The 24,504-nt window shown below is 62.2% G+C and overlaps 1 protein-coding gene across 1 annotated transcript in view; it reads right to left on the bottom strand.

Moving 5' to 3' along the window:
• Positions 1-24,504, bottom strand: part of MYO15A (myosin XVA) — a 50,322-nt gene that overhangs the window by 5,616 nt on the left and 20,202 nt on the right. Inside the window, exons 24-61 of the mRNA XM_060133555.1 lie at positions 24,035-24,210; positions 23,441-23,525; positions 22,562-22,643; positions 22,354-22,484; positions 21,840-21,935; positions 21,180-21,415; positions 19,656-19,837; positions 19,317-19,389; positions 18,933-19,121; positions 18,545-18,705; positions 18,342-18,436; positions 17,721-17,841; positions 17,454-17,521; positions 17,304-17,381; positions 16,966-17,146; positions 16,742-16,874; positions 16,311-16,416; positions 16,099-16,171; positions 14,961-15,082; positions 14,726-14,785; positions 14,212-14,287; positions 13,811-13,926; positions 13,604-13,722; positions 12,377-12,518; positions 11,805-11,916; positions 11,639-11,713; positions 11,080-11,258; positions 10,469-10,584; positions 10,141-10,213; positions 9,640-9,712; positions 9,272-9,345; positions 8,959-9,041; positions 7,572-7,702; positions 6,376-6,470; positions 6,133-6,210; positions 5,712-5,808; positions 3,842-4,002; positions 3,001-3,134 (exon numbers count right to left, since the gene is read on the bottom strand). Of these exons, the coding sequence (XP_059989538.1) occupies positions 3,001-3,134; positions 3,842-4,002; positions 5,712-5,808; positions 6,133-6,210; positions 6,376-6,470; positions 7,572-7,702; positions 8,959-9,041; positions 9,272-9,345; positions 9,640-9,712; positions 10,141-10,213; positions 10,469-10,584; positions 11,080-11,258; positions 11,639-11,713; positions 11,805-11,916; positions 12,377-12,518; positions 13,604-13,722; positions 13,811-13,926; positions 14,212-14,287; positions 14,726-14,785; positions 14,961-15,082; positions 16,099-16,171; positions 16,311-16,416; positions 16,742-16,874; positions 16,966-17,146; positions 17,304-17,381; positions 17,454-17,521; positions 17,721-17,841; positions 18,342-18,436; positions 18,545-18,705; positions 18,933-19,121; positions 19,317-19,389; positions 19,656-19,837; positions 21,180-21,415; positions 21,840-21,935; positions 22,354-22,484; positions 22,562-22,643; positions 23,441-23,525; positions 24,035-24,210 (4,382 nt within the window). The remainder of the gene's footprint in view (positions 1-3,000; positions 3,135-3,841; positions 4,003-5,711; positions 5,809-6,132; positions 6,211-6,375; positions 6,471-7,571; positions 7,703-8,958; positions 9,042-9,271; positions 9,346-9,639; positions 9,713-10,140; positions 10,214-10,468; positions 10,585-11,079; positions 11,259-11,638; positions 11,714-11,804; positions 11,917-12,376; positions 12,519-13,603; positions 13,723-13,810; positions 13,927-14,211; positions 14,288-14,725; positions 14,786-14,960; positions 15,083-16,098; positions 16,172-16,310; positions 16,417-16,741; positions 16,875-16,965; positions 17,147-17,303; positions 17,382-17,453; positions 17,522-17,720; positions 17,842-18,341; positions 18,437-18,544; positions 18,706-18,932; positions 19,122-19,316; positions 19,390-19,655; positions 19,838-21,179; positions 21,416-21,839; positions 21,936-22,353; positions 22,485-22,561; positions 22,644-23,440; positions 23,526-24,034; positions 24,211-24,504) is intronic.

Here is a 24,504-nt window from a genome sequence, read left to right as displayed (position 1 = left end):
CGTTTGCAGAGGAGGGAACAGAGACTCTGAGAACTTTACCAGCCAGTCCAAGGTCACACAGTGACCGGTCCGGGCCGAGGCTTGAACCCAAGGTGCGTTCGTCCTTTGTAGCCCCCGCCCCAGGGAGAAGCCCAGGCCAAAGGGGTGAGAAGCACACGCTGAGGGAAGTATCAGGGCAGCAAAGCAACCACCAGTGGCTGGTCAGAGACGGAGGGCACAAGAGCACTGGGCCTACCAGGCCAGGCCTCCCCCTGACACATGCTGGATCCCCTGGGGCAGCCCTGTGTCTCAGGACATCTGAAAAATACCAACAAATACCGGTCCCGGCTGCCATGGGCTGCACACTGGGGAAGGGGGAACGTCAGGGGAACCCCTCAAAAGACCCTCCAGGCAATATCTTTCCTCTCTGCTCTGCTGGGTAAGAGCCTGGCATCTGACCCAGTCTCCCCAGGTCTGGATCCTGGTCCTACCACCTATTAGCTGGGGAAGCCATATCCCCTCTCTGGGCCTCGGTTTCCTCATCTGTAAAAGGGGTAAAGAAAGTGTGGTTGGGGACTTCCCTGGTGGCGCAGTGGTTAAGACTACGCCTGCCAATGCAAGGGACACGGGTTCAAGCCCTGCTCCAGGAAGATCCCATGTGCCGCGGAGCAACTAAGCCCGTGCACCACAGCTACTGAGCCTGCGTGCTACAACTACTGAAGCCCGTGTGCCTAGAGCCCGTGCTCCGCAACAAGAGAAGCCACCGCAATGAGAAGCCCGCGCACCGCAACGAAGAGCAGCCCCCGCTCGCCGCAACCAGAGAAAGCCCACGCGCAGCAACAAAGACCCAATGCAGCCAAAAATGAAATAAATAAATAAATAAATAAATTTATTTAAAAAATTAAAAAGTGCGGTTGGGGAGATTAGCTGAGACAATGTGTGCAGAGTGCCTTGCAAAGAGTAGGAAGGCCACAACTGTATTTCTCCAGCGCTGGGATGATAACTTTCTGTGCTTCCTGCACTTTCCCCTTAAAATGACAGCACAGAAAGAGAGTTGGGTGCTGAGCCCTTACAGTGTGCTGGGCACCGGGACATCCTCTGTCCACACTCCACTGCCTTCCCTACGCTGGTTCACACCAGGGGCTCTCATAGTGTGGCCGAGGGTCTGGGAGGGCAACGTGACTCCCTTAAGAACCTGAGCGGTCATCTGCTCTCCCCTCTCGTTCCCTCACAAGTGCACGGTGGAGTCCGCCAGAGGCTATGTGACACGTGAGATCACAACAGACTGACAAAGAGGCAGAGACAGGCATCCAGCTGCCGTCTGTCACGCCAAATGGTACAGAGATTTGCAGAATGTCAAACAGTGCCGCTCTTCTCACTGGAGTTTTTGGGAAAATACACTTGTGTTTTCATAACTTATTTATATTAATGTGTAATGTTACCTTCCACTATTTGTATTATAATTATCAGATATACGCCTTTATATTAACACGGGGTGTCCTTATTTTTAATTACTTACTAAGTCAATATTTTAAATCGTTTCTCAGTTTTAATTTTGAATAGTGTAAATACATGAATAGATACAACGCACAGAAACGAAAGCCCTTTGGGGTCTTATTTTTAAGAGAGTAGGGGACTTCCCTGGTGGTGCAGTGGTTAAGAATCCACCTGCCAATGCAGGGGATACGGGTTCAAGCCCTGGTCCAGGAAGATCCCACATGCCACGGAGCAACTAAGCCCGTGTGCCACAACTACTGAGCTTGTGCGCCTAGAGCCCACGCTCTGCAATAAGAGAAGCCACCGCAATGAGAAGCCCAGGCACCGCAACGAAGAGTAGCCCCTGCTCGCCGCAACTAGAGAAAGCCCGTGCGCAGCAACAAAAGACCCAATAGGGCTTCCCTGGTGGCGCAGTGGTTGAGAATCTGCCTGCTAATGCAACGGACACGGGTTCGAGCCCTGGTCTGGGAAGATCCCACATGCCGCAGAGCAACTAGGCCCGTGAGCCACAACCACTGAGCCTGCGCGTCTGGAGCCTGTGCTCCGCAACAAGAGAGGCCGCAATAGTGAGAGGCCCATGCACTGCGATGAAGAGTGGCCCCCGCTTCCCACAACTAGAGAAAGCCCTCACGCAGAAACTAAGACCCAACACAGACAAAAATAAATAAATAAATAAAATTAATTAAGGAGCCAGATTTTAAAAAAAAAACCCAATGCGGCCATAAATTAATTAATTAATTATTTTGTTAAAAAAAAAAAAAAAAAGAGTAAAAAGGCCCGAAGATGGAGAGCCTGGGATGACTGATGTCTCGCCTCTTCGAAAACATCAGTTTAAAGGCTGCCTGATGCCCCACAATTTGTTTTTTAATATTTATTTATTATTTAGGCTGCAGTGGGTCTTAGTTGTGCCACGCGGGATCTTTTATTTTTTTTAATTTTATTTTTTTAATTAATTAATTTATTTTTGGCTGTGCTGGGTCTTCGTTGCTGTGCACGGGCTTTCTCTAGTTGCAGCGAGCGGAGGTTACTCTTGGTTGCGGTGCGCGGGCTTCTCATTGCGGTGGCTTCTCTTGTTGCGGAGCAGGGCCTCTAGGCGCGTGGGCTTCAGTAGTTGTGGCACACGGGCTCAGTAGTTGTGGCTCGCGGGCTCTGGAGTGCAGGCTCAGCAGTTGTGACGCACAGGCTTAGTTGCTCCGCGGCATGTGGGATCTTCCCGGACCAGGGCTTGAACCCGTGACCCCTGCAGTGGCAGGCGGATTCTTAACCACTGCACCACCAGGGAAATCCCTCCACAAGTTTTTTAAGGAATTCCCTGTCGTCAGAGATTGTAGGTGACACCACGGTGAACGTTTCCATGGCCAGATCTTTCTGCGGGGCCATGTGTATTTCCTGGACCACAGGGTGTGTGTCCCGAAAGCTTTTTGTCACTCCGTTTGCTCTGAGCTATTACTACCAGCTGGAAGTGACCTGTCATGCCCGGAGGTGGGGGCCCAGCTGGACGGGCTGGGCTGGGTGGGTGCTCACGTGCTGGGCAGGTAGAAGTGGTCCCTGGCTCGGTGCTGCAGTGCGGCCAGCTTGGACACCTGCTGCAGCTGCTGCTCGCCGGGCTGGCCGGCCGGTATGCTGCTGAACAGGCCCTTCAGGTAGTCGGGCAGCACCTGCGGGGGACGGGGTGAGGCAGGTGAGGGTCCGCGGGCGGCCAGGCACTGGGCAGGCAACTGGGGAGGCGCAGACACAGACACTGAGTGGTTCCAGCCCCACTCACTTCCGGGGGAGGGTGGCCTGTCACTTCCCTGGGCTTCTGGGAGGAGTGACACATGACGGTGAGCTGGGAGGGCTGTGGCTGGGAAGCCACAGGACCCCGGGAAGCACTGGCACCCGCCTGCAGCATGCAGAACCTGGGGTCCCATTTCCACAAGTCCTCCGGCTGCCGCTGGCTGACCCTCAGGCACAAGAGCCCAGTGGCCGGATTTGGACTCGGAACGGTCGCAGCTGCGGCACCAGCTCCAGAGAAGCACGCGCTCTCTGTCCAAGCACATCCGCAAGTGTCGGCACAAGAGGAAGAACCAGGCTTTGTTAACCCCACGACCCTGACTTAGACGACCAAGTCTCAAAGGGGAGGGGCAGCACCACGAAAATGACAAGGCCAGGCAAAGCCTTTCAGCGAGGGACAGGCCAAGTGCACAGCGCGGGAGGAGAGCCAGAGGAAGGAGGACGGAGAGGCCTCCTGAAGCAGTGCCATTGGGGCGGCCTCGCCGGAGACTCAGAAAAGCAGAGCCCGCAGGGAGCAGACGCCTCGGGGCCCAAACACCAAGGCCCGGGGGAGCCCGGAAAGTTCCAGAGCCTCAGAGCGGCCCGCGCTGACCTGGTTGTAGTGCATGGTCACGTAGAGCTCATTCTCGAACTTGAGCGGCTGATCCCAGAGCACGCGCCGGAACCACAGCGTGTAGCCACCATCCACCTGCTCCATCTCTGAGGCAACGTCCAGGATGTAGGCGCGGCGGCTGAGCGGGCACACGTGCTGGCCTGTGGGGAGCCGGGGGCAGCTGGCTGGGGTACGAGTGGCAAGCCCCCTCCCCGCTCTGGGACACAGCATCCTCAGTAAAGGAGAGCACGTTTATGGGACAGGGTGCCTGTGTTTGTGCAAGTTGTAACCGCAAGCTACAGCCCGCCTAGGTCTAGGGAAGTGTCCTGCGTGGTGCTCCGAGAAAGCCTAGCCCCTTTCCAGAGGAGGGCTGGGGACAAGGAGGGGCACACGAGGCCTCAGGTCAGGAGGGCCAGTGGATGCCTTTCTGCGGAGCACCTTCAGGGGAGAACCCCCTGCCGGTCTCCTGGGGTGGGTGGGGAGGACGGTGGGGTCTGGCACTGAGTGGGTCTCAGCCTGTATGAGAGGCTTAAGTTTTCATTTCCTGAACTGACATTTCTGCTTCCATCCCACACCTTCGGTAAAATTTTACCAAAGCGGGGGCGGGGTGGCACGATGATAAAGTCCAGACTCTCGAGGCCAGACAGTCTGGGTTCAAATCCCAACTGTGTGACCTTGGATAAGTCCTTTAATCTCTGCAGCAGGCTGAATAACAGCCTGACCCCAAAGATGTCCCCGTTCTATTCCCCGCCACCTGTGCATATGTACCTTCATGGCAAAGGGGACTTTGAAATGTGATTAAGGATCTTGAGATGGGGAGATTATCGTGGGTACCCAAGTGGACCCAGTGTAGTCTCAAGCGTTCTTAAAGAAGGAGAGATTGGAAGATGCTACACTGCTGGCTTTGAAGATGAAGGAAGGGGCCGTGAGGCAAGGAATGTGGGCGCCTCTAGAAGCAGAAAAGGCCGGGAAAGAGACTCTTTCCCAGAGTCTCCAGAAGGAGTTAGCCCTGAGGACACTCTGGTTTCAGGACTTCTGATCTTCAAACCATATGATAATACACCTGTGTTGTTTTAACCCAATGAGTATGTGCTGATTTGTTATGGCGGCAACAGGAGACTAATACAGTCTCCCTGGGCCTCAGTTTTCCCATCTGTAAATGGGAACAATAACCGTCTCATTTCATATGGTTGTGGTGGGGATTAGAGCAGTTTATAGGATGACATGCTCTCAGCAGTGCCTGGGACATAGCCTCTGCTCCATAAATTCAGTTTTGGGGATCATTTTGTTACTGCCTTCCCCTCCCCCTGTGTCTTGGCTGGACTCCGGGCAAGCAGGGCTGAGGATACATGGTTCGGAGCCGAGGCAGCAGCGGAAGAGCTGGTTGGAGGTGGATGGAACTGACAGGCTGGTGGCAGGAAGCAAGGCCACAGCCTACAGCAGGTGGGCTGCAGGGGGAAGGGGTGCGGCTGAACTGAGAAGGGCCAGGTGAGACCAAGGGTGGGGGCCCTTACGGCCACTATTAAGGCGTTAAGAGACAGGTAAAAGTACTTGCACTTGTGGGTCCAGGAGTCGCATCCTATCAAGTCTCATCCTCCTTGAGGGCAGGGCCCACTGAGTGGCCCGAGGGGCAGAGGGAGGCATCAGGGGAGCCCTGTCTTCCAGGAACTCGCGATCTGACGGGCCAGGCAAGCTCACACAGAACGGAGCAGAGAGGGGCAGACCTGGGGCTGCGGGGGCTCGGGGCAGAGAGGTCCCTCTACCTGGGCCTAGGGGCTTCCTGGAGGAAGTGGCATCTGACCTGGGCCTTACAGTGGGGGTGGTGGGCGTGGGCCCAGCATGCCGCACCCTCTGGCCTCTGGCCACTCACCTCGGTTGGTGACAACAAAGATGACATACTCATCAAAGGCCTCGGGGCGGGTCAGAGCCATCTCAGCACATATCTCCTCCACCACGTCCAGGGCCACCTGCGGCGAGGGAAGCGTGAGGCTGCACTGGCCTGGCGACCTCTGCCCCCAAGGCCACCCAGACCCCCTGCGCAGAGGCGAGGATCCCCGAGGTCCCTGGGAGCCGTCCGCATGCAGGAAAGGGCACAGCTTTTGGAGTCTGAGAGACTCGGGTTCCGAGTTGGCCTGTCTCTTATTTGCAGTTTGATCCTGAGCTGGAGGTCCCACCTCCGCCAGGCTCAGGCTGCTCCTCTGCCGAGTGGGGGAGGCTGGGGGGCTCAGCACCCTCAGGGGCCCACCCTGGAGGCGGGGGTCCCTGCCCGACGGAGACATCCCGTCACTTACGGTGCACGTTTTGATCTTGAGATGGCGCTCGAGGCCTCCGGGGAGAAGAAAGAGCTGCCTCTTGGAACTGCGGCCGGCCTGGGGCGAGGAGATTGGGGAGTGGGAAAGGCCGGGCCAGGGCTCTGGGCCAGCTGCTGTCCCCTCCGTGGGGGTCCCCGACAGGGACCGGGCAGGGCCGGCGAGTGCGCGGGACGGGGTCTCTGGGCCGGGCCGTCTCACTCACCCCAATGCCCCAGTGCTCACCAACATGGCCCGAAGCTCCATGCTGCTGGGGAGCTCCAGACGGCCACCGAAGCGCAGCGTTCTCTGCAGGTTCTGCTCACAGGCCTTGGCGATCCCTGCAGAAACGGGAGTCAGGGCCTAGCCCAGGGTGGGCAGGGGAGAAAGGGGCTCCTCTGGCCCCAGCCCTGAGTCCAGGCGGGGGGCAGGTAGAAGGGTGGGGCCGTGTGTCTGCTCTCCCTTCAGCGGCTGAGGAGACAGTTCAGAGGGCAGTGATTTACCCAAGGTCAAGAGCCAGAGTGTAAGAGCTGGATCTGAACCCCATCCCACGCAGTGGGGGCCCGCACGCCTTGCTTATCCATGAGCCCCGCAGACAGCTGGTGACTCGGGGCTTGTCCCCCGCAGGCCGTGTGTGGCTAAGATGACGCAGCTGCGTGCAGCATCCCAGTGCAGAAGCCCCCACCATCTGTTTCCCCATCTCTCTGGGCTAAGCAGTGCCCTCGCCCTGCTCTGGGGAGGGGTCAAGAGGGCTGGGCACACTCTGCCACCTTCCCTGGAGCTGAGTCTCTTCACCTCTGAGTCCAGGGAAGTCTGCTGCCTGAGTCAAAGAGTAGTCTTCAGAAACAAAGAGAGTGAGGTCCCCGTCTCCTTCATGGCCGCCGTGGTAACCACAGGGGCCCCGGCCTCTCTCTTAGGGGGACCCAGGGGTTGCTCTGGAAGCTAGGCTGGGGCTGAGGCTGAGGAGTGGCCCCTTTCCTCCAAAATCCAAGGGGAAAAGGCCAAGACCCTGCCACCAGCCTTGGCGCCCCTGCCTGAACCCTCTCAAGACCCCTGTTGATTCCCAAAGACCAGAGAAACAGGGCCCTGCCGCCTCCTCTGCCTCCACTCCCACATGCCACACATCCTCCTCTCCGGGCCTTCACCCCTGCTACTCAGCCTACCTAGAAATCCCTCCCATGTGCTCACGACCCAGAGCAACACTTCCTCTGGGAAGCCTTCCCTGATACGCCATCGTCCCCCCGCCCCCCCCCCCCCCCCCGTTAGATCAGACAACCCATCGCATCTGCCCCTGCGGGACCTCCACAAACGTTTGGGGATGGGCTGATGTTAGTAAACATTGCCCGGGCACCTGTGAAGGGCCAGGCCCTTCGGCCAGCTGCCCGGCCGGTCCTCACGCAGACAAGCCCTTGGCCCTGACTCCCCGCCCGCTGGCCCCTCACCCTGGAAGGGCAGGCCTGGGGTCCGGCCCACGTCCTGGAGGAAGCGAACGAGGTGTGGCTGGAGGACTTCGGAGCAGCTGCGGTAGGCAGCCACGATGTACAGCAGCCTCCAGCCTCGCTGGCAGCTGTCCCTGCAAGGACACACATGGGGCTACGTTGCAGGCGGCCGCTGCGCTACGGTGCCACGCCAGGAGTCTCTCCAACTCTCAGGCGGCTCATCTTCTGAGGAGGCTCCTCCTCCCTGCCCAGTGAGAGCGGGGCCGGCGGGCCCAGAGCCGTGCAGAAGCTGTGTTCTATTGAGAATCCAGGTGGGAGGTAGGGAAGGCAGAGGACGAGCCCCGCCCCCCCCGCCCCCGACCCCCGGCCAAAAGACAAGCCTTCCCTGGGGGCATCTCTCTGGGTGACGGGAGGGCCGGGGGACCCTGTGCAGAGCTGGTGGCAGGTAAGGCTGGGAGGGAGGGGCAGGAGGACGTGCTGAGTGGCTCTGAAATTCCTGGGGGATGCGAGCAAGTGGACGGGAGGGTGGCACACGCTTTGGGTCCCCACTGTGTGCTGGTGGTGTGCGGGACACGGAAGCTCACCTTTGTGCTGCCCTGGTGTGAGGGTTTCATTGTGGGGACCTCCGGCGTCTAGGGACAGCACTTGGGCTTCCTTTGGGAAACCACCCACCCCTCCCCGGTCCCTGTGGTTTGGAGATGGGTATCAGAGCCAGGACTGGCCAACTAGAACACCGCAGCCCCCCCCTCCCCGCCACGGCGACTGGTTTAGGGATGGGTGTGGGAGCCAGGTCTGGCCAGTTAGAGTTCAGCCTCCCTCTGGCTATGGTGATTGGTCTGGGGACGGGCACATGACCCAGGTCTAGCCAATCAGAGCTCTGTATCGTCCAGCCGTTGTGGTTGGCTCAGGGATGGGCATGGGACCAATAAGACTGCATTTGGGAATTTTTGCTGCAAATATTGGGTCAGTCTTGCTTTCCCTGGGATTGCTGAGCTGGGAAATGTTTCTCTCCAGTGTATGGGATATGTTGCTCGGGAATGATATGAACACAGAGGGAAGCAGGGCCAAGCTACAGAGAAGGACTGCTTCCTGATGACACTTGGGTCCAGCTGTGCCTGAGGTCCTACGTCAGACTTTTCAGTTACCTGAACCCTCTTTTGCTTAAACTAGATTTAATTGGGTTTCTGTCACTTGCAACCAAAAACCTGGACTCACACATTATCACCACATTTTCCAGATAAGGAAACTGAAGCTCAGAGACAAGAAAGGGCTTGTCCCAGACCAAGCACGCTCTGTCTATGAAGTGAGGGAGAGACAGGGGGAGAGACTCCGGAGGCTGACCTGGCCCCTCCTGGAGCATGGATGCGCTGGGGGAGGGGAAGACACTCACTGCTTGGTGCTGGTGTTGTCTGTGATCTGCTTCACAACTTGGCAGTAACACTCGTCCCGCAAGACCTCATGGTCCCTGCACAGCTGTAGGAGGGCGGGCCAGGTCACAGGTCACACGCCCAGCACACAGGAACAGGGTGGGCACTTGGAGATGGGCCTGGTGCCCCTTCCCCAGACCCCTCCCCACCAGTGGGATGCATTCCTCTTTGGGCCACATGAGAGCTTCCCTCCCCAAAGTCCTGCTACTCTGTTGATAAATGGGGAAACTGAGCCACGGGTCAGGCAAGGGAGCACCAGCAGTCAGCGGGACTGACCTTCAGGAGGGTGCAAAGCACGTCCAGTTCACTCTGACCCTTCAGCGAGGCGTCCCCCATGAACCGCATCACAGCTGGAGGAAACACCTGTCCCACTCGGGCCACCAGACCAGGGTGGAGACCCCATTGATTGGTGGCCCCACGCCGCATCCCCACTCTGGGGAGGGTCTCTCTGGGGCTGCCTGCCCCCCTTGGGGACCCTGGGGTTGGACGCCTCCCCGGGAGGCTGTGGCCAGAGGAGGAGGGGGAGGCTCCTCCTCTCTGCAGGGGCCCCACATCTGAGTTGAGGGAAGGGGTGGTGGTGAGCAGGGGTCACAGTGCGGGGTCCCACCTGGCCCAGAGCCCTGGCCGCAGTCCCACCCCCACACCTAGAAACATGTCTGTGGCCATCTTGTTGAGGCTGCTGTCGCTGAGCTCAATGAGGGAGTCCTGGAGCGGGGTCTGTGGGGAGAGGGGCTGGGTCACCAGGAGGCAGGGTCTTGGTGGGAGGGGCTGAATCAGGAGGGGGCGGGGTCTGTGGGGAGAGGGGCTGGGTGACCAGGGGCCAGGGTCTTGATGGGAGGGGCTGGGTCGGGAGGGGGCGGGGTCTTGATGGGAAGGGCTGTCATGGGGGCGGGGTCTGTGATGGGAGGACTGGGTCAGGAGGGGGAGGAGGGGAGGGCCACGTGGTGCCTCCTCTTACAACAGGAGGGTCCACACCACCAAAAGGCAGCCGGGACGCCACTAGGGAAGACACTGCCCCTGGGAGGAACGCGGGCCCTCGGGGTGCTGAGTGCTTGGGTCCCATTGGGGACAAGAATGTTTGGCCCACAGGCCTGGGAGGGGGCTCTTGTACCACCATTTTACAGAGGGGGCCTGGGGCTAGACACCTTGGTGAAGCAAAGCATGTCCTCCAAGGTTCTGGATTCCCGACCCTCCTTGGATTTCGGCCTGAGGCCGTCCCTGCAACAGGAAGCGGACCCTACTGACCAGTCTTGTCTCCAAGCTTTGGCTACACCCCCTTCCCACCTGGAGTGTGCTTGACTCAGCGTCAGCCCACCGGGCAGCAAGGCTCCCGAAGTGGAGGCTGCAGGCGGGCCTCACACCTCAGGGTTTCTCATCCCCCCCCCAGAACTGGGGCCTCCCGCTTGGGCGGCTGCAAGAAGCCCCAGAGAGACCCTCCCCGGGGTGGGGATGCGGCGTGGGGCCACCACTCACTGGGGTCTCCTCTGAGGGTCTCGGAAATACTTCTGGGCAAACTCGAGCATCGTGTACGGTGGGAGAGCCAGGCCGTCCTCCCCGCGGTCCGCGGAGCCAGCCCTGACTGGGGGACCCTGCAAGAGGGCCAGCCGCCGCACCCCGCCCAGTCAGAGCGGGCCCAATGCCACCCCCGGCTGACTGTGCCCACACCCTCTCATGTGGGCCCACTGCCTCCCCAGTGGCCTGGTCCGGCTGACCCTTACCCCTCATTGCTTTCTCTCTCCACCCTGGCAAGCTCTGTGCCACAGGACTGGACCTGCCCCCCTCACCTGGCCCCGCCCCAGCCCAGGTGGACTTCGCCTGCTGGCCGGCCCAGGCTGGTCCTGCCCCATTGGCCTGGTCACAACCCTTCCACTGACCCCCGCCCACCCGACCCCACTGGCCACGCCTCCAGCCATCTCTGGTCACATCCCAACAGGCCATACGTCTGGCTGGCTCACTGCTGGCTCAAGCAGGCTGCCGGGCCCCAGGGTGGCCTGCTCTTGGCTGAGCCCCTCCCCTCCCCCTCCACAGTCAGGCGGACCCCCTTGCTGTGTCCGCCCTTCGGCCCAGCCCCAGGCAGCTCTCACCTCCCTCCTGCGGCCCACCTCCCGGGCCGCGGCAGTGGAGGCCACGGCAGCGGCCACGGCGGCAGCGCGGCCCCGGCCCGGCTCTGCAGGCAGCTGCAGAAAGTCGGGGGCAGCTGCAGGCTGCACCAGCTCGGAAGGGAAGCGGCCCACACGCCCATGGATGGTCCCAAATCGCCAACCTAGGGGGCGGGAAGGGCTCTGAGCAGCGGGAGGGTGTCATCTGGGGAGCAGGGGGGCCCAGGGATACAGAGCTTGTGCGGGAGGTGTGTCACGGGGCCATTCACAGAGGAGGACACAGCTCTGGGAAGGGAAGGCATTCCCTCAGCGGGAGCTGCAGAGAGCACAACACAGCGCTTGTGGACCCTCGGGCCACACGCATGGAAACGCTAATGTCCACGGAGACCTGTTAGCCAGATATGTGGGCAGAGGCCTGGGCTGCATGGCCGCCTTAGGAGCTGCAGCCAGGCCAGACCCTTTGGGACCCCGGAACCCAGAATCGTGCCTCCGCTGTTTGGGGTGTCTAGGTCTGGCAGCTGAACGGGGGCCCCGGGGTACCTACCGAAGTCAGGACTTCGACGCCGCAGCTCCTCCAGGTACACGACCTTCTTGCCGACCACACAGCCAGCACTGTAGCCTGAGGGCCGGACCTGTGTCAGCACCCGCTGGGAAGCGCCCTCCCCGCCCCCGCCTCCCCCGCCTTGCCCACCCCTCCCCGTGGCGCTGACCCATCCGAGGTGGCTCCAGGGGCTGCAGGTGGATGATGTCACCCTTGTGGAAGGCCAGCAGCGCTGGGTCCTCAGGCAGGAAGTTCCTCACAGCGACCACGTAGTCCGAGTCCTGGGTCAGCCAGGGGCTGGGTGAGGGCTGCAGTCCCATCCCCCTTCTCCCGGAGGCCAGGGGCCACTCCCCTGCCCCTCACACAGGACGTCAAAGCACTGGCCCAGGCCTCACCCCCTCCACCCCTCCCGAAGCCTCCCCACTGAGGCCAGGTGCCGGGCCTGGGGGCTGCCTGGTCTGGAGGGAGCATGGGGGCGGATGCTCCCGCCGCAGTGGGCAGCGGCGAGCAATGCAGTCCTTGCAGGAGGATGAGCACTGCAGCTGCCATGGAGCCCAGAGGCGGTAGTAAAGGACTTTGAAGGAGCGGGCAGAGGGGAACGGGCATCCCGGCTGGAAGGCACAGCCCGTGCAAGAGCCTATGGACACAGTTGCTGCCGCACACACGCATCCATGCTTCCCAGGCATGAGCCCCGTTCTGGGCCCTCAGCCCTGCTGGGGGCATCTGTAGGAGGGCCCTGACCTTCTTCAGTTCCAGGATGAAGTCGTCCACCAGGGTCTTGACCTGGTGAGCTCGGGCTGAGAAGAGAATGACCTTCTCGCTGGCCAAGTTGAACTCCAGCATGTTCTGGGAGGGGATGGTCACAAACAGGATATCTGCAAAGCTGGAGGATGGGAAGGTGGCATGAGGGCAGGACCCCGCAGCTAGAGGGATGCCCTCCACCCACCGTCCTGCTCCTTCTGCGCCTGCCGGCCTCCCCTCCCCTCCTGTCCGCAGCTCTGTTGTGTTGCCCACACCCTGTGAACCCACAACCTTCCAGCCCTCCCCAAGTTGTGCCTTTTATTTTTTTGCCTCGTGATCCAACCTCCCAGATTTTGCCCACACAAGTCTATCTCTTTCAGTCCTTGAGCAAACTCCAGCTCCTGAAGCAAGGAGCCGGCACCTAACTGGTGAGTGAGGCTCCCCCCCACCACACCCGTGCTCTGGTATAAAGGATAAGTGGGCTGCTAGGAGGGAGGAGTCCGAGGACTCAGCAAGGTCTCACGCCGCCGAAGCACCCTTTCCCTTCCGAGCTGCGTCTGCATCTGGCTGTTCACATGGTCGCCCCCGCGGCACGGCGAGCTCTGTGAGGGCCAGGCTGCAGCGTGGCCGGAGATGGGGATGGGGTCGTGGTTCCCAGCTCCCCACTTCTTGGCTGTGGGACCCGAGACAGGCAACACCTCTCTATGAGCCTGTTTCCCTGATTGAAGGGCTTTGGCACGGAGCCGTGCATATCGTAGGTACAGTCGCCCCTCGGTATCCGAGGGGGACTGGGTCCAGGGCCCTTCGAGGGCGCCAAAGCCCACGGATGCTCAAGTCCCTCCTATAAAATGGCCTGATACTTGCAAGTAACCGATGCACATCCCGTATACTTTAAACCACCTCCAGATTATTTTTTTTCTTTTCAGATTACTCCTAACACCTAATTCAATGGAAATGCTGTGTAGATAGTCATAAAAGCAATGTAGACGTTATGTGAATAGCTGCTGGTGAGTGGCAAATTCAAGCTTTGCTTTTTTGGAACTTTCTGAAATTTTTTTTCTGAATATTTTCCATCCGCGGTTGGTCGGATCTGTGGATGTGGAGCCTGCGGATATGGAGGGCCGACTGCACTCAGTCAACGGCCGTGAAGCCAGCCGGTGAGGAAGCGCTGGTGCCGGCCCACGTCCAGCGTCCGGCCAGCCCCATTCCCACCCATCCGCCAGTCACCTGTACGTGCGCAGGACCCGAAGCGGCCCACCGGCCTCGTGGCTGCCCTTGACCATGCGCAGGAGTTTGATGCCCGTGTGGGACACAGCTAGGATCTGCACGCCGGTGCCTACGCTGCCCTGGGGTGGGGACGAGTGGCACGTGAGGCTCTTCCGGCCTCATCCCTGGAGCCCCTGGGCGGGCAGGGGGCAGGCAGGGGGCTCGCACCGTGGCAGGGAAGAGGCGGGAGAAATAGACCTCCCAGCTGTCGCGTGCAATGCTGACCACGGCCCGCTTCACACTCTCCGTCACCAAGGGCCTTTGCGTGTCCAGCTGGTTCTGGGCTAAGGGACACAGGTCGGGTCAGGACTGACCCACGTGGCATGGGGGGAGGCTGACCCTCAGCAAGGAGGTGTCAGTCTGTTGTGTTCCCAGTGTCCATACTGGGAAACTGATGTCCACAGACAGACAGGGACAGCCAAGGCCACAGCCGGTCAGGCAGAGCCCAACCCAGACCTGCGGCCGGGCCGTGGGAGAGGCCAAGAGCAGAGCGGGGAGGGTTGGCGGGGGTGGGGTGTCTAGCTGGCTGCCCCATCGACATCCTTCCCTCCCCCTGGCCCCCACGGTACCAAACAGGGCTTTCATCTGGAGCCTCTCCTCCGCAGAGATGCGCAGGCAGGCCTCGGAGAACGTGTCGTGCAGGATCTGTGGGATGAGTGTGACACCGGCGGCCCGTGGGACTCCCCCGCCCGGGAGCCCACGCTGGACCGTTTTAGGACGACTGGGAATGTGGCAGGGGTGCCTTTACGCAACAGTGGGGTCATCTGTGTAAATCAGATCCCACTCCCGAGGATGCTCTCCCTTCTCCTCACCTCCACCCTCCCCAAGCCCTAGTTTCCTCATCTGTATGGTGGGGCTGGGGTTGGACACCAGGCCCCGTGCAGCTCAGACCTGCTGTGAGTCTGGTTAGGTGGGACTGTGGGCTCTTCGACCCTGTCTACAGTGGGGGCCTCGGCAGAACAGCTTCCCCTCCTCGCTGTGGTCGAGGACCCCAAATCCAAGGAGGAGGATTTGCAGACGGCTAGGCTACGCACCCCCTGCCCTGCTGAGTACACGGGGCATTTAGGGAGGAGAGGCCCTCACCTGGCGGAACAGCAGGTCCAGCTGCACAGGGTGGCTGTAGCTGTCCTTGGGGTAGAACACCTGTGGGGGCAGGGTTTCCGTGAGGACCTTCTGGAGGCCCCTCCCCCGCTGCAGCCCCACTCGCTCTGCACCAGCCGTGCTCTGACCCTGACCCTGGCTCAGCTCCGCCCTGACCCGGTCTCCCGCCCGCCTCGGGCCCCTCTGCCCCCATCCAGCCCCAGCCGGGCTCCAACACCTCTTTGCGCAGGAAGATCTTCCAGGGGGCATGCTGGTAGCCGTAGAAATCGGGGCTGAGGAGGCGGTGCAGCCGCGTCTGCACAGGGTCCTCGGCCGGCTCCAGGGACCGTGAGGCCAGCACTGCAGGGGTGGAAGTGGGCTGGGGCAGAGAGGCCTCCCGGCCCGTGGCGTACACACACCTGATCACGCGGGCACACGTGCACACTCACACAGCCCAGCCCTCCTCCCCGCACATGGAGACCCGGCGCCCGCAGGCCCAGCCAGGGGCCGGGGGCCTGGGAGCAGGAGAGACAGGCCGCTGCCTGGAGGCCAGGCCCCGGCAGGTGTGGGCGGAACAGACAGTTCGGAAGGACAGAGCTCTCAGTGCCGGTAGCTGGGGTGGAAATAAAACCAGTGACTTAGGAAAGTCTGGGGGCTGGTCTGGGAGGGGCGTTCGGTCTGGGCGGTCGGGCAGAGCGCTCAGACACTTGAGACCTGAACGTTGAGGAGGTGCTGAGCACGCAGAGATCTTCCGGGAGGAGCATTCTAGGCGGAGGGGACAGCAAGGACGAAGGCCCTGAGGCAGGAGTGAGCTCGGCATGTGCCAGAAACAGTGGGGAACAGGGTGTGTGAGGGGGAGCGGGAGGAGACGGGATTGGGACGGCGGGCAGGCCATGCTGCGCCACGCGGGCCACAGCGAGGAGTTTATCCCAGGAGCCACTGGAGCGCTGTTGACAGGCGTGACGTGAACCGACTGATCTCTGTTAAGAGGGCTGCGGCTGCCGTGAGGCAGGAGATGCAGAGGTTAGGGCTCCAGCCAGGAGGCCTGGGTTTCTATCCCTGATCGGATACTGTTGAGCTGTGTGATCGTGGGCAAGTCACTTAACCTCTCTGGGCCTGTCTCCCCACCTGTAACATCTAGAGGCACAAATGGTACTGTGTTGAAGGGTCTTAGTGAGGATATAGTGAAGTCAGAGTGGGCTGGGACTGAAATCAGTGTTAAGTGTTGATGCAATTACACAAACGTCCACACTGTGGGTCCACACGGGCCCAGGGACACGGACACACGTGCCACCGTCACGCAGACCAAGTCTCACCTGTGTTCACACTTGGACACCTGCCCTCGGGCCCCTCCCTCCCTCCCTCCTGGCCCTCACCTGGAGTGGGCCCCACGGATGGCCTTGGTGTGCTGGTCACTGGCTTCACCAGGGCTACGGCCTCTCTGGGGACCTGTCCCTGCCCCAAAGACAGCGCTCAGGGGGGAGCAGCAAGGCCACAGCTTATAGGGGCCAGCTGGTTTCTGAGGCTCCCCCAGAGGCCCCACTTTGTCCTTTGTTCCACCTGGGCCCAGCCAGACCCTGCCCCTCACCTGGGTGCCAGGTGCTGCCGCTGCATGGCTCATCTGCGCCCTCAGGATCATCAGGGCCTCCTCGTGGGGGTCCGGCCGCTTCACGAACACCCTCCCGCCGTCCTTCCTGGTGGGTGGGACACTGAGTCTCCTCTTCCCAGCCACATAACTCTACAATAGGGAACTTTTTCCTCTACCCCCATCACTATAAACGAGAACCCAGAGAGGACCAGAGACGGGTGTGGGGACACACAGCACACCCTAGAGAGCGGTCCTGGCCTCCCTCTGCCCGGGTGGCTCATCTGGACCACCTGTGTGAACACACTCACTCCCTAAAAGTTGCTGGGCGGGGGGGCTGCGAACCCAGCAGATGGGCACATGGGTGGTGGCTGTGCAGGCCCGTGGGGAGGCCGCCGTCCGGATGGCTGGAGGGCTGGGGAGGCCAGGCTGACCTGAAGGCTTCGGGCCGGCCTCCCCGGGGCGGCTGCTGGTGTTGCCTGACGATGTCCTTGATCTGCTGCGTGGGCTGCGGGAAGTGCTCCGAGTTGAGGGTCGAGGACCGGACCAGCTCTAGGCTGGGCGAAGCTGCGGCAGGGGCACGGGGGCACAGGTGAGAGTGCCCTCCCAGCCCCGCCCTGGGAAGTGGGAGGCCCCCCGGCCGGGAGAGGACACTCACTGGATTCTGGAGGCGCCCGGTCCTGAGCTAGAATGGGGACGGCCACGGGCTTGGTGGGGGGCCTCGGGGCCTTGACCAGAGGAGCGGGGGCCACAGGCTTTGGAGCGCAGCGCAAGAGCACGGGCTTGGCCGGGAGTCCGGTGCCTACGAACTTCGGCCGGGCCTCTGGCGCTATGGGTTTCTGTGGAGAGCAGGGTGTGGGGTGGACTTCCCGGGACACATCAGTCTGCTCTCAGGGACCCCACGTCTGCCCAAGAGGGGTTGAGGGGGCTCCTGGCTCAGAGAGGCTCAGCGATGCCCCAGGGCACCACAGCACTCACCTGGGGAACCAGACTCACCTCTGGGGGCGATGGCCTTGGGCTGGGACTCAGGGGCTGCTGCTGGAGTGCCATGGCCTGCAGGGTCATCTCCCGGGCCTGGGGAGAGTAGCGGTGGTGAGCGGGCAGGCCCAGGCTCCGCCCCCCGCAGCCCCCAAGCCCGGCACTCACCAGCAGCACAGCCTGCTTGCGGATGAAGGCCTGCTGCAGGGCCAACGTGGAGGCGTCCAGGCCTGGAACTGCAGGGGGGCCGTGTCAGGGGACGTGGATCCAGAGGCTTGGGAGATGGGGGGGATTCCCTACCGTGCCTGCCCCTCCTCCGCCGGCTCAACCTCTCCCCACGGCCGAGGCTGCCTCTGTTCTAGGGCCAAAGCAGCCCTGAGAACCGAGGGGCTCCACCCTGCCCGACCCTGGAACCGACCGTGGGCAGCCACTGACTTAGCTTTGGCCTTGGCTCTGGAGGTCTCCGGGGGCCGCCTTTGCTGCCGCTACTGCCATCTCCACCAGGCTGGCCTCCCCCTTTCATGCGGTAGGCAATGGCTGTTGGCTTCTCCAGGTCCTGGGAGCGGGGGCAGGTGGCTCAAGTGACTGCCCCAGTGCCGTACTCCCCAGCTTCCAAGGCAACAGGCACCTGACACCGCCACCGCCTGTGTCCTGGGGGCCTCCCACCGGCCAGCATCTGCTGTGTGCCCGCCCTCTGCCCACACGGCACCCCGGTCAGGCCTCCGGCAACCTTGCGAGCCCCAACCCACCCCTTCCACAGGGGAGCAAACTGAGGCTCAAAGGGGCTGCGCCCTGCTCAGGGCTTCACGTTATGCCTTGGAGGGGCTCCTGGGAGTTCCCAGAGTGAGCAAGGGTGCCCGGGGGCCCGCTCCCAGTGTGTCCGGGACCCCCAGCTGTGGGTCCTTCCGAGCACCTCTAGCTGTAAGGACACCCTCATCCTTTGCTTGACCCCCAGCAGAGATCCAGAGAGGACACGCCACCCCAGACCCTGGCTGAGAGCGGCTCCTGTGTGCACACGCCGTGCTGGGGTCTGTAAACGCCCTGCTGCGTCCCTACCGCGTCCCCGTAGGACAGCACGGGGTCGAAGAGGCTATCCAGGTAGCAGTCCAGTCCTTTGTGGGCCACAGCGGGCTCCCCAAGGCTGTCCGAGTCTGGCGGGGTTGGGGGACACAAAAGTCAAGTCCTTTTCTCCTGCTGATGACCACTCCCGGCTCCCAGGCTCCCCCCCCCACCAGAGACAGCGGCCACTGCTGGTCGACCTTGGTGGGTCGCTGTCCCTCTCTGGGCCTCAATCTCCCCATTTGTACCGTCCTCATTGTGGCTGCAGTACCCATCGGAGTTGGCCACGACGGGCACGTGCCCCAGGGGCTGGGGCCTAGCGGGCGCGTCCTCGTCCGAGTCCCAGCTGTTTCCAAACACCCTGTGGGGATGGAGAACACACAGCAGCTGACCCCCCAGAGACCCAGAGCCCTCCCAGAACCCCCGTTCTCTCCTGTGCCCCGGAACTGGCTGACTCTCTCCCTTTTAAGGCAGGGCCCTTTGGCGAGCCCCACCTCAGTGAGGACCTCGAAGCTTAAGTTCAGAACGCAGTCCCCCACCGCCAGCATCCAGGAGGGGGAGCCTTGTGCTAGGAGAGGCCATCTCTACCTGGGACCTCCCCTGCCAGCCGTGGGCCCCTCTGCACCCACGATGAAGTAGGCTTTCTGTCGCGGGAACTCCCTGAGTAGCTCGAGGTCCGACACCAGGTCCAACACGTAGTCGTGGCCGGCCAGCTCTGCCCACTGGACCCCCTTCTTCCTAGCCACCGTCCAGCCCCGCCAGCCGTCGGTCAGTCCCCTGGAGACAGCACGCGAAGGGCTGGGAGTAAGGGACAGACCGAGAGGTACCACCGGGGGAGACCCTGGGATGGGAGCCAGACACCACTCATGGCCGGAGTGGACCCTCCGGGGCTGGGGTCCTGGCCTCTCGTCCCTCCCTTCCTCCTTCCGAGGTGCACAGGGGTGCACTGGGTGGGGCATTCCAGGAGCCCACCTGTGCCTCAGAATGTCTCCAGCCACCTCTTCCCCCGTACTCCAGGAGTGCACCGGGCAGGAGAACTGGTCACCTGGGCGGCAGCGGGTGCAGGGCTCAGCCCGGAGCGTCTGCGGGCCAGTCCTGCGGCTCCCGTGCTCTCGTCCTGGACCCTGAATTTGCATCTCACGGCCCTGGCTCCCCTCCCCGCTTCCAGGTCCAGCCGCCATGTGCCCACACACACTGACCTCTCTCCAGGGCTACATCCCGCAGGCCCCTCCCCAGCGCCTCCTAAGCCCATGCTACTGGCGCCTGCTGACTCCGGCTGCCCCTCCGTGGGGCAGGGAGAGGGCAGCTCACCGTTGAAGCAGCCCACGTCCAGCGCCATTCCGGCCTTCTCCTGGGTTGCTTTCCACTCGAGCTGGGTCAGAGGGAAGGTGCGGGCAGCGCCAGAGCCCTGCTGTTGAGCCTGGCCCATGGCCTGCATGAGGCGATGTTGACACACAGCCTGGAAGCCATTCCGCCCATAGTCAGACACAAACCTGATGGGTAGGAGTTGGCGCGAGGGTGAGGAGGGACCTGAGGCTGGCCGGCAGTGGGGGAAGGCCCCGAGGCTAGTCAGGGGGCCCAGGCCGGCCCAGAGCTCTGAGAGTGGTCTACAAATGATCTCGGGCAGCCCGGAGTTCCTGGGCTAAGCGGAAAGCGTCCAGGCCAGAGGTCCAAGGACGGCCAAAGCGGTTCCAGGTTGGCCCACCTAAGCTCGTTGGAGCAAAATGTCACTGCCAGGGTCGGGGCTGCAGGGGGTGTGGGCAAAGACCTGGCCTCTGGGCACTCCCTCTGTTCCCTCACCAGGCCACCCCGGGCGGTCATCGGCCCTCTCTGAGCCTGCTTCCAAGTTCAGAGACGGCCGTGAGGGTTCAACCTGACCCAGGACCAACCAGCCTGATCCCTGGCAGTGGCGGGCACTCCTTGTGCCGGGCTCCCTGCCCCCTCCCCACCGCTGGCAGCCTGGCCAGGAGCACCAGAGGAGCAGGCAGACAGTGGCTGCCACAGGGAAGCTAGAGCCGTGCCCACGGGAAGCCCAGAAGGCAGGTAGTGGCCCTGCCCCCGGCACAGATTCCCAGGGCCGGCCAAAGGAGCTGCCCCTACTGCACACGGCTCTGGGGAGCTCTGCACGCTCTGTAGTTCACAGTTACCCTGTGAGGTGGGTCCTGTTACCATCCCCAATTTCCAGATAAGGAAAGAGGCTCAGAGACGGGCAGTGACTTGGCCCCGGTCACACAGCAACTAAGTGTCAGAACTACGATGCTGCCCAGGGCCTGCTTGAGCTCCTTCCCTTGCAAATCATTCATATCACCCAGCACAGTGACAGCAACATCACCATCAGCTCATCAAGACCAGGATGCTGACAACGGCTACACGCACACAGCAGGCTACACTTACCGTGGGCCTGGGTCTGTTCTAAGCACTTCACACGTGTTTGCACATTTAATCCTCACACAGCCTACTACGGAGGTACTCTCATCAGCCCCGTTTTATAGGAGAGGAAACAGGCTCAGAGAGATTAAGTAACTTGCCCAAGGTCACACAGGTCATACGCGGCTGAGCTGGGATTTGAACACAGACTGTCGGAGTCTATACTCCTAGCCATACCGCTACACCCCGCCCCCCAAGATGTGAGAGGTCAGCGCCTCTCTTCCAAATTCCCCGCACCCTGGGCTGGCTACCTCCGAGTTCCAGAAGCCCTGTATCCCGCCTCACCTAACTTCTGCCCTCTGCAGTGAAGCCCCGGGCCAGCCCCCAAGCCTGAGCTTCCAAGGACCGAGCCTCCCTCCTGGCCCAGCCTGACCTGGCGTCCGCCCCGGGCCCCCCAGCTCCACTCACTTGAGCAGGTACTTGTCGAGGCGCGGGGAAGGCGCAAAGCCGCTGAGGCAGGCGGCCAGCAGGAGCCAGCCCCGCTCAGCGTTGTGGGCACTGGGGTTCCGCCACACCTGGTTGGCCAGCTGCGCCAGGATCTCATCCCGCAGCTCGGGCACCGCCAGCCCTTTCTGCACGATGTAGTTCCCGAAGACATGGTCCTGGGCTCCGTGCAGCTGGGGGTCGCCCATGAAACGCAGGATCTGGCCACAAACAGACTCTCCTGGGCTTCTCGGAGGGCTGTTCCCGCCAGGTCCCCACCCCCACCCCACATCCCTCTCGTGTCATTCCCATGTCCCCCTGCCCATATGAAAGTCCCGCATGTTACAGTGTAATAGCCATACCCTGGGCCAGGTGACCCAGCCTTTGGGAAAAATCAAGATTCTCCTGCTCACGAACCTTCTATAGCCCCAGCCCCTCCCCGCACCCCCGGCCTCCAGGAGGCCCCTCACCTCCTGCACGTTCCATGCCCCAGAAGGTACTTTCTAACATGCATATCCGACCACATCCCTCCCAGGCTCATGGCTTGGGCTAGTAGAGGGTCCAGGAGGGCAGGGCGAGGGGCCTCGCCGTCTGGCCTCGGGGACAGCGGCTATGAATTCGAAGGTGGTCTAGGCAGACCCGTACCAGCTTGAAGATGCCCACGGCCTCTGCATGATGCTCCGCCGGCAGCCGTGTGAGGGGCGTCCGCAGGGGCGCTGCCAGCATCCCGAAGGCAGGTTCCTGGGGGCACAGGGCAGGCACGTGGGCACAGAGCTGGGACAGACGGACGCGTCTGGGGCACACCAGCCTGGGAAACGCAGGTCCCCAGTGTGCAGACGGGTAACCGGCTTGCAGAGGGGCAGACACCAGCATCTCGGTGACAGAGCCCCCACGAGGCCCCCTCGGGGCAGGAAATGAGGAGCAGGGACGACGCGCTATGGATCCACCGCTCGCTACATTTCTGAAATGTTTCCAAACAGCCACCTCCCGAGCCCCCGAGGGCCCTCCACCGCTCTCCAGCGCCCCTGGAGACCCCGGCCTCCTCATGACACAGACCCAGCCACTGAAAGGCTCATCCCTGATCCCACCGCGGGTGGCCAGGAGCCAGCCCCAGGCTGAGGACAGTGCCAGTTCTAACTGGGCCCCTGCCAGCCCTTACCTTGAAGTGGCACCGGACAAACTTGGCCATGGGGTAGTTGTTGATGTCCAGGGGCAGCGTGACCCGGGGCTCAGCCTGAAGCCGGGGAGTCCGCACGGGGGCCACCCGGGGCATCTGGCCCGGCCTGAGGCCTGTGGACAGAGGAGGCCATGAGGGGCCTGGTCCCCTCGCGCACCCGCTCCCACCACACCGCCTGGCGCCGATGTACCTGCCACTGCTCGCAAGAGCCCAGCCAGCTCCCCCGGGACCTCCAGGTGCCCCACAGCCACCACCTGTCGTTTGCTCAGCTCCTGGGGGGACGGCACAGGGTGAGGAAACAGGCCTGCTGCTCCCCCACCTGCCGGCCTCCCTTCCTGTCCCCTGCGGCCACCCGGACCCCGCACCCACCTCCTGCCCCCGTAGCCGCACCTCCGCCACCCAGAGCCTCCACTCCGCCCTCGGCTGCAGGAGAGCAGATGGTCAGGGTGGGCAGCGGCGGGCAGAGGCGACGGCCCCAGGCCCACCTCACAGACGGGGGGCAGAGGCGCGGCCAGAGAAACGGGGTGTGGGAAAAGACAGCGAGAGACACAGGCAGAAGGCACAGAGTGACACTTTGGGAAGGAGAGACGCACAGGATTTCTGGGAAGTACCGGAGAGACGTGTGACAGGGCCCCTCCCCGGCGCCCACAGAACCTCCAGTAAAGGCGCAGCTCCTCGGGGCTTTGGGGTTATGTCTGTCTGTCTGGCGGTGGGTTATACAACGATAAGCTGAGGCTGGCACGAAGGCGAGAGCACCACCAGAGCCGGTGCTGTTCAGGTCGCCAGATTCTAATCAGGCCCGGTCACTGGGGCCCCTGCTGTGAGCCCCGCACTAGCCACACCCTTCCCATGCAGCCTCTCTTTCAACTCCCTGCACATCCCCAAGGGGTGGGTGGGGAGATCGCGGCTACAGAGGGCCCAGCGGGATTCGAACCCAAGCCCGCCCCGGCCAAGTCTCCGCCTGGGGGCCAAGTGCTTCCTCCCGTTCCTGCTGCCCCACCCCCACCCCCGGAGCCCGACGGGGCAGGCCCGGCTCCTGGGAGGAGGGCGAGGGGCAGGCCTGCAGCACCTTGAGGTGACGCTGGTGGCTTGTACACGTGTGCACCAGGGCCCGGAACTTCACCAGACGCCTCCTCATCTGCTGATACCGCTGCCTGGGGGTGCGGAGGAAAGAAGGGTCTGGGTAGGGGGGTTTCGGGGCAGGGGTCATGAGTGACCAAGGGGCAGAGATGCCCACACCCGCCTTGCTTGGGTATCAGTGCCCACACTTCACTCCGGGGCCCTCTGCACAAAGGGAAACAATCTCGGAGACGGGCAGTGACCTGGCCAAGGTCACACGACAACCTGAGTGGCAGGACCTGGATTAAACCGTCTGGACCATGTACCTCCAATCAGGTTGTAGTCCCAGGATATGGGACATGCCGGGGAGGGGGGGGTCCTCTTGGCTGGAGGGATTCCCACCCACCAGTCACAAGGACCAGGGGGTGGGAGGGAAGGACATCCAAAAGCAGAGACACAGAGAGTCTGATCACCCTTCCTGCAGAGGCCCTACTCTCAGCTTGCATGCCTCCAGGAACAGGGAGCTCACTACCCAAGTTCAGGCTCGGCCTTCCCAGAGCCTGGCCGTTGGACTCCAGGGAGTCCTGCCCTCTCTGGGCCACACCTGGCCAGGTAGCCACGGGCCCGGCTCTGCAGCAAGATGATCTTGCGGCGCAGGGAGCGGAAACGCCGCTGAATGAAGAAGCCGCGGAGGCAGCGCTGCAGCGTGAGGGCTGCCCGGTTCAGGACGTGCTCCCGCATGCCCTCCAGCAGCTGGTGCAGGTGCTCCTTCAGGAACAGCTGAGGGCAGGAGGCAAGGACTGAGGCAGGGGAAGGCCATGTGACTGCCTGGAGGCCCCTCCCTCCCCAGAAGCCCATGGAGGCAGACAGACAAGGCAGCCCTGGAGTAGGCTGTAGGATGTGCTGGGTCTGGAGAGGCGGGGGAAGGCGGGCTGGTGAATTAGGCAGTGGGGACGGCCGGGAAAAGTCCGGAGGTAGGATAAGGATCCATTTACCAGCTCGGCTGGATGGCCTCTGGGACAGTAGGCTGCAGCCTGAGTGTTTCTGAGCCCACAGGCTCCAGCCGTGGGGCAC

This window comes from Lagenorhynchus albirostris, chromosome 20 (genome assembly GCF_949774975.1).
Source record: "Lagenorhynchus albirostris chromosome 20, mLagAlb1.1, whole genome shotgun sequence".
Lineage (NCBI taxonomy): Eukaryota > Metazoa > Chordata > Mammalia > Artiodactyla > Delphinidae > Lagenorhynchus > Lagenorhynchus albirostris.
Note: the sequence above shows the minus strand (reverse complement) of the source record. Positions and strands in the feature narration are given on the sequence as shown.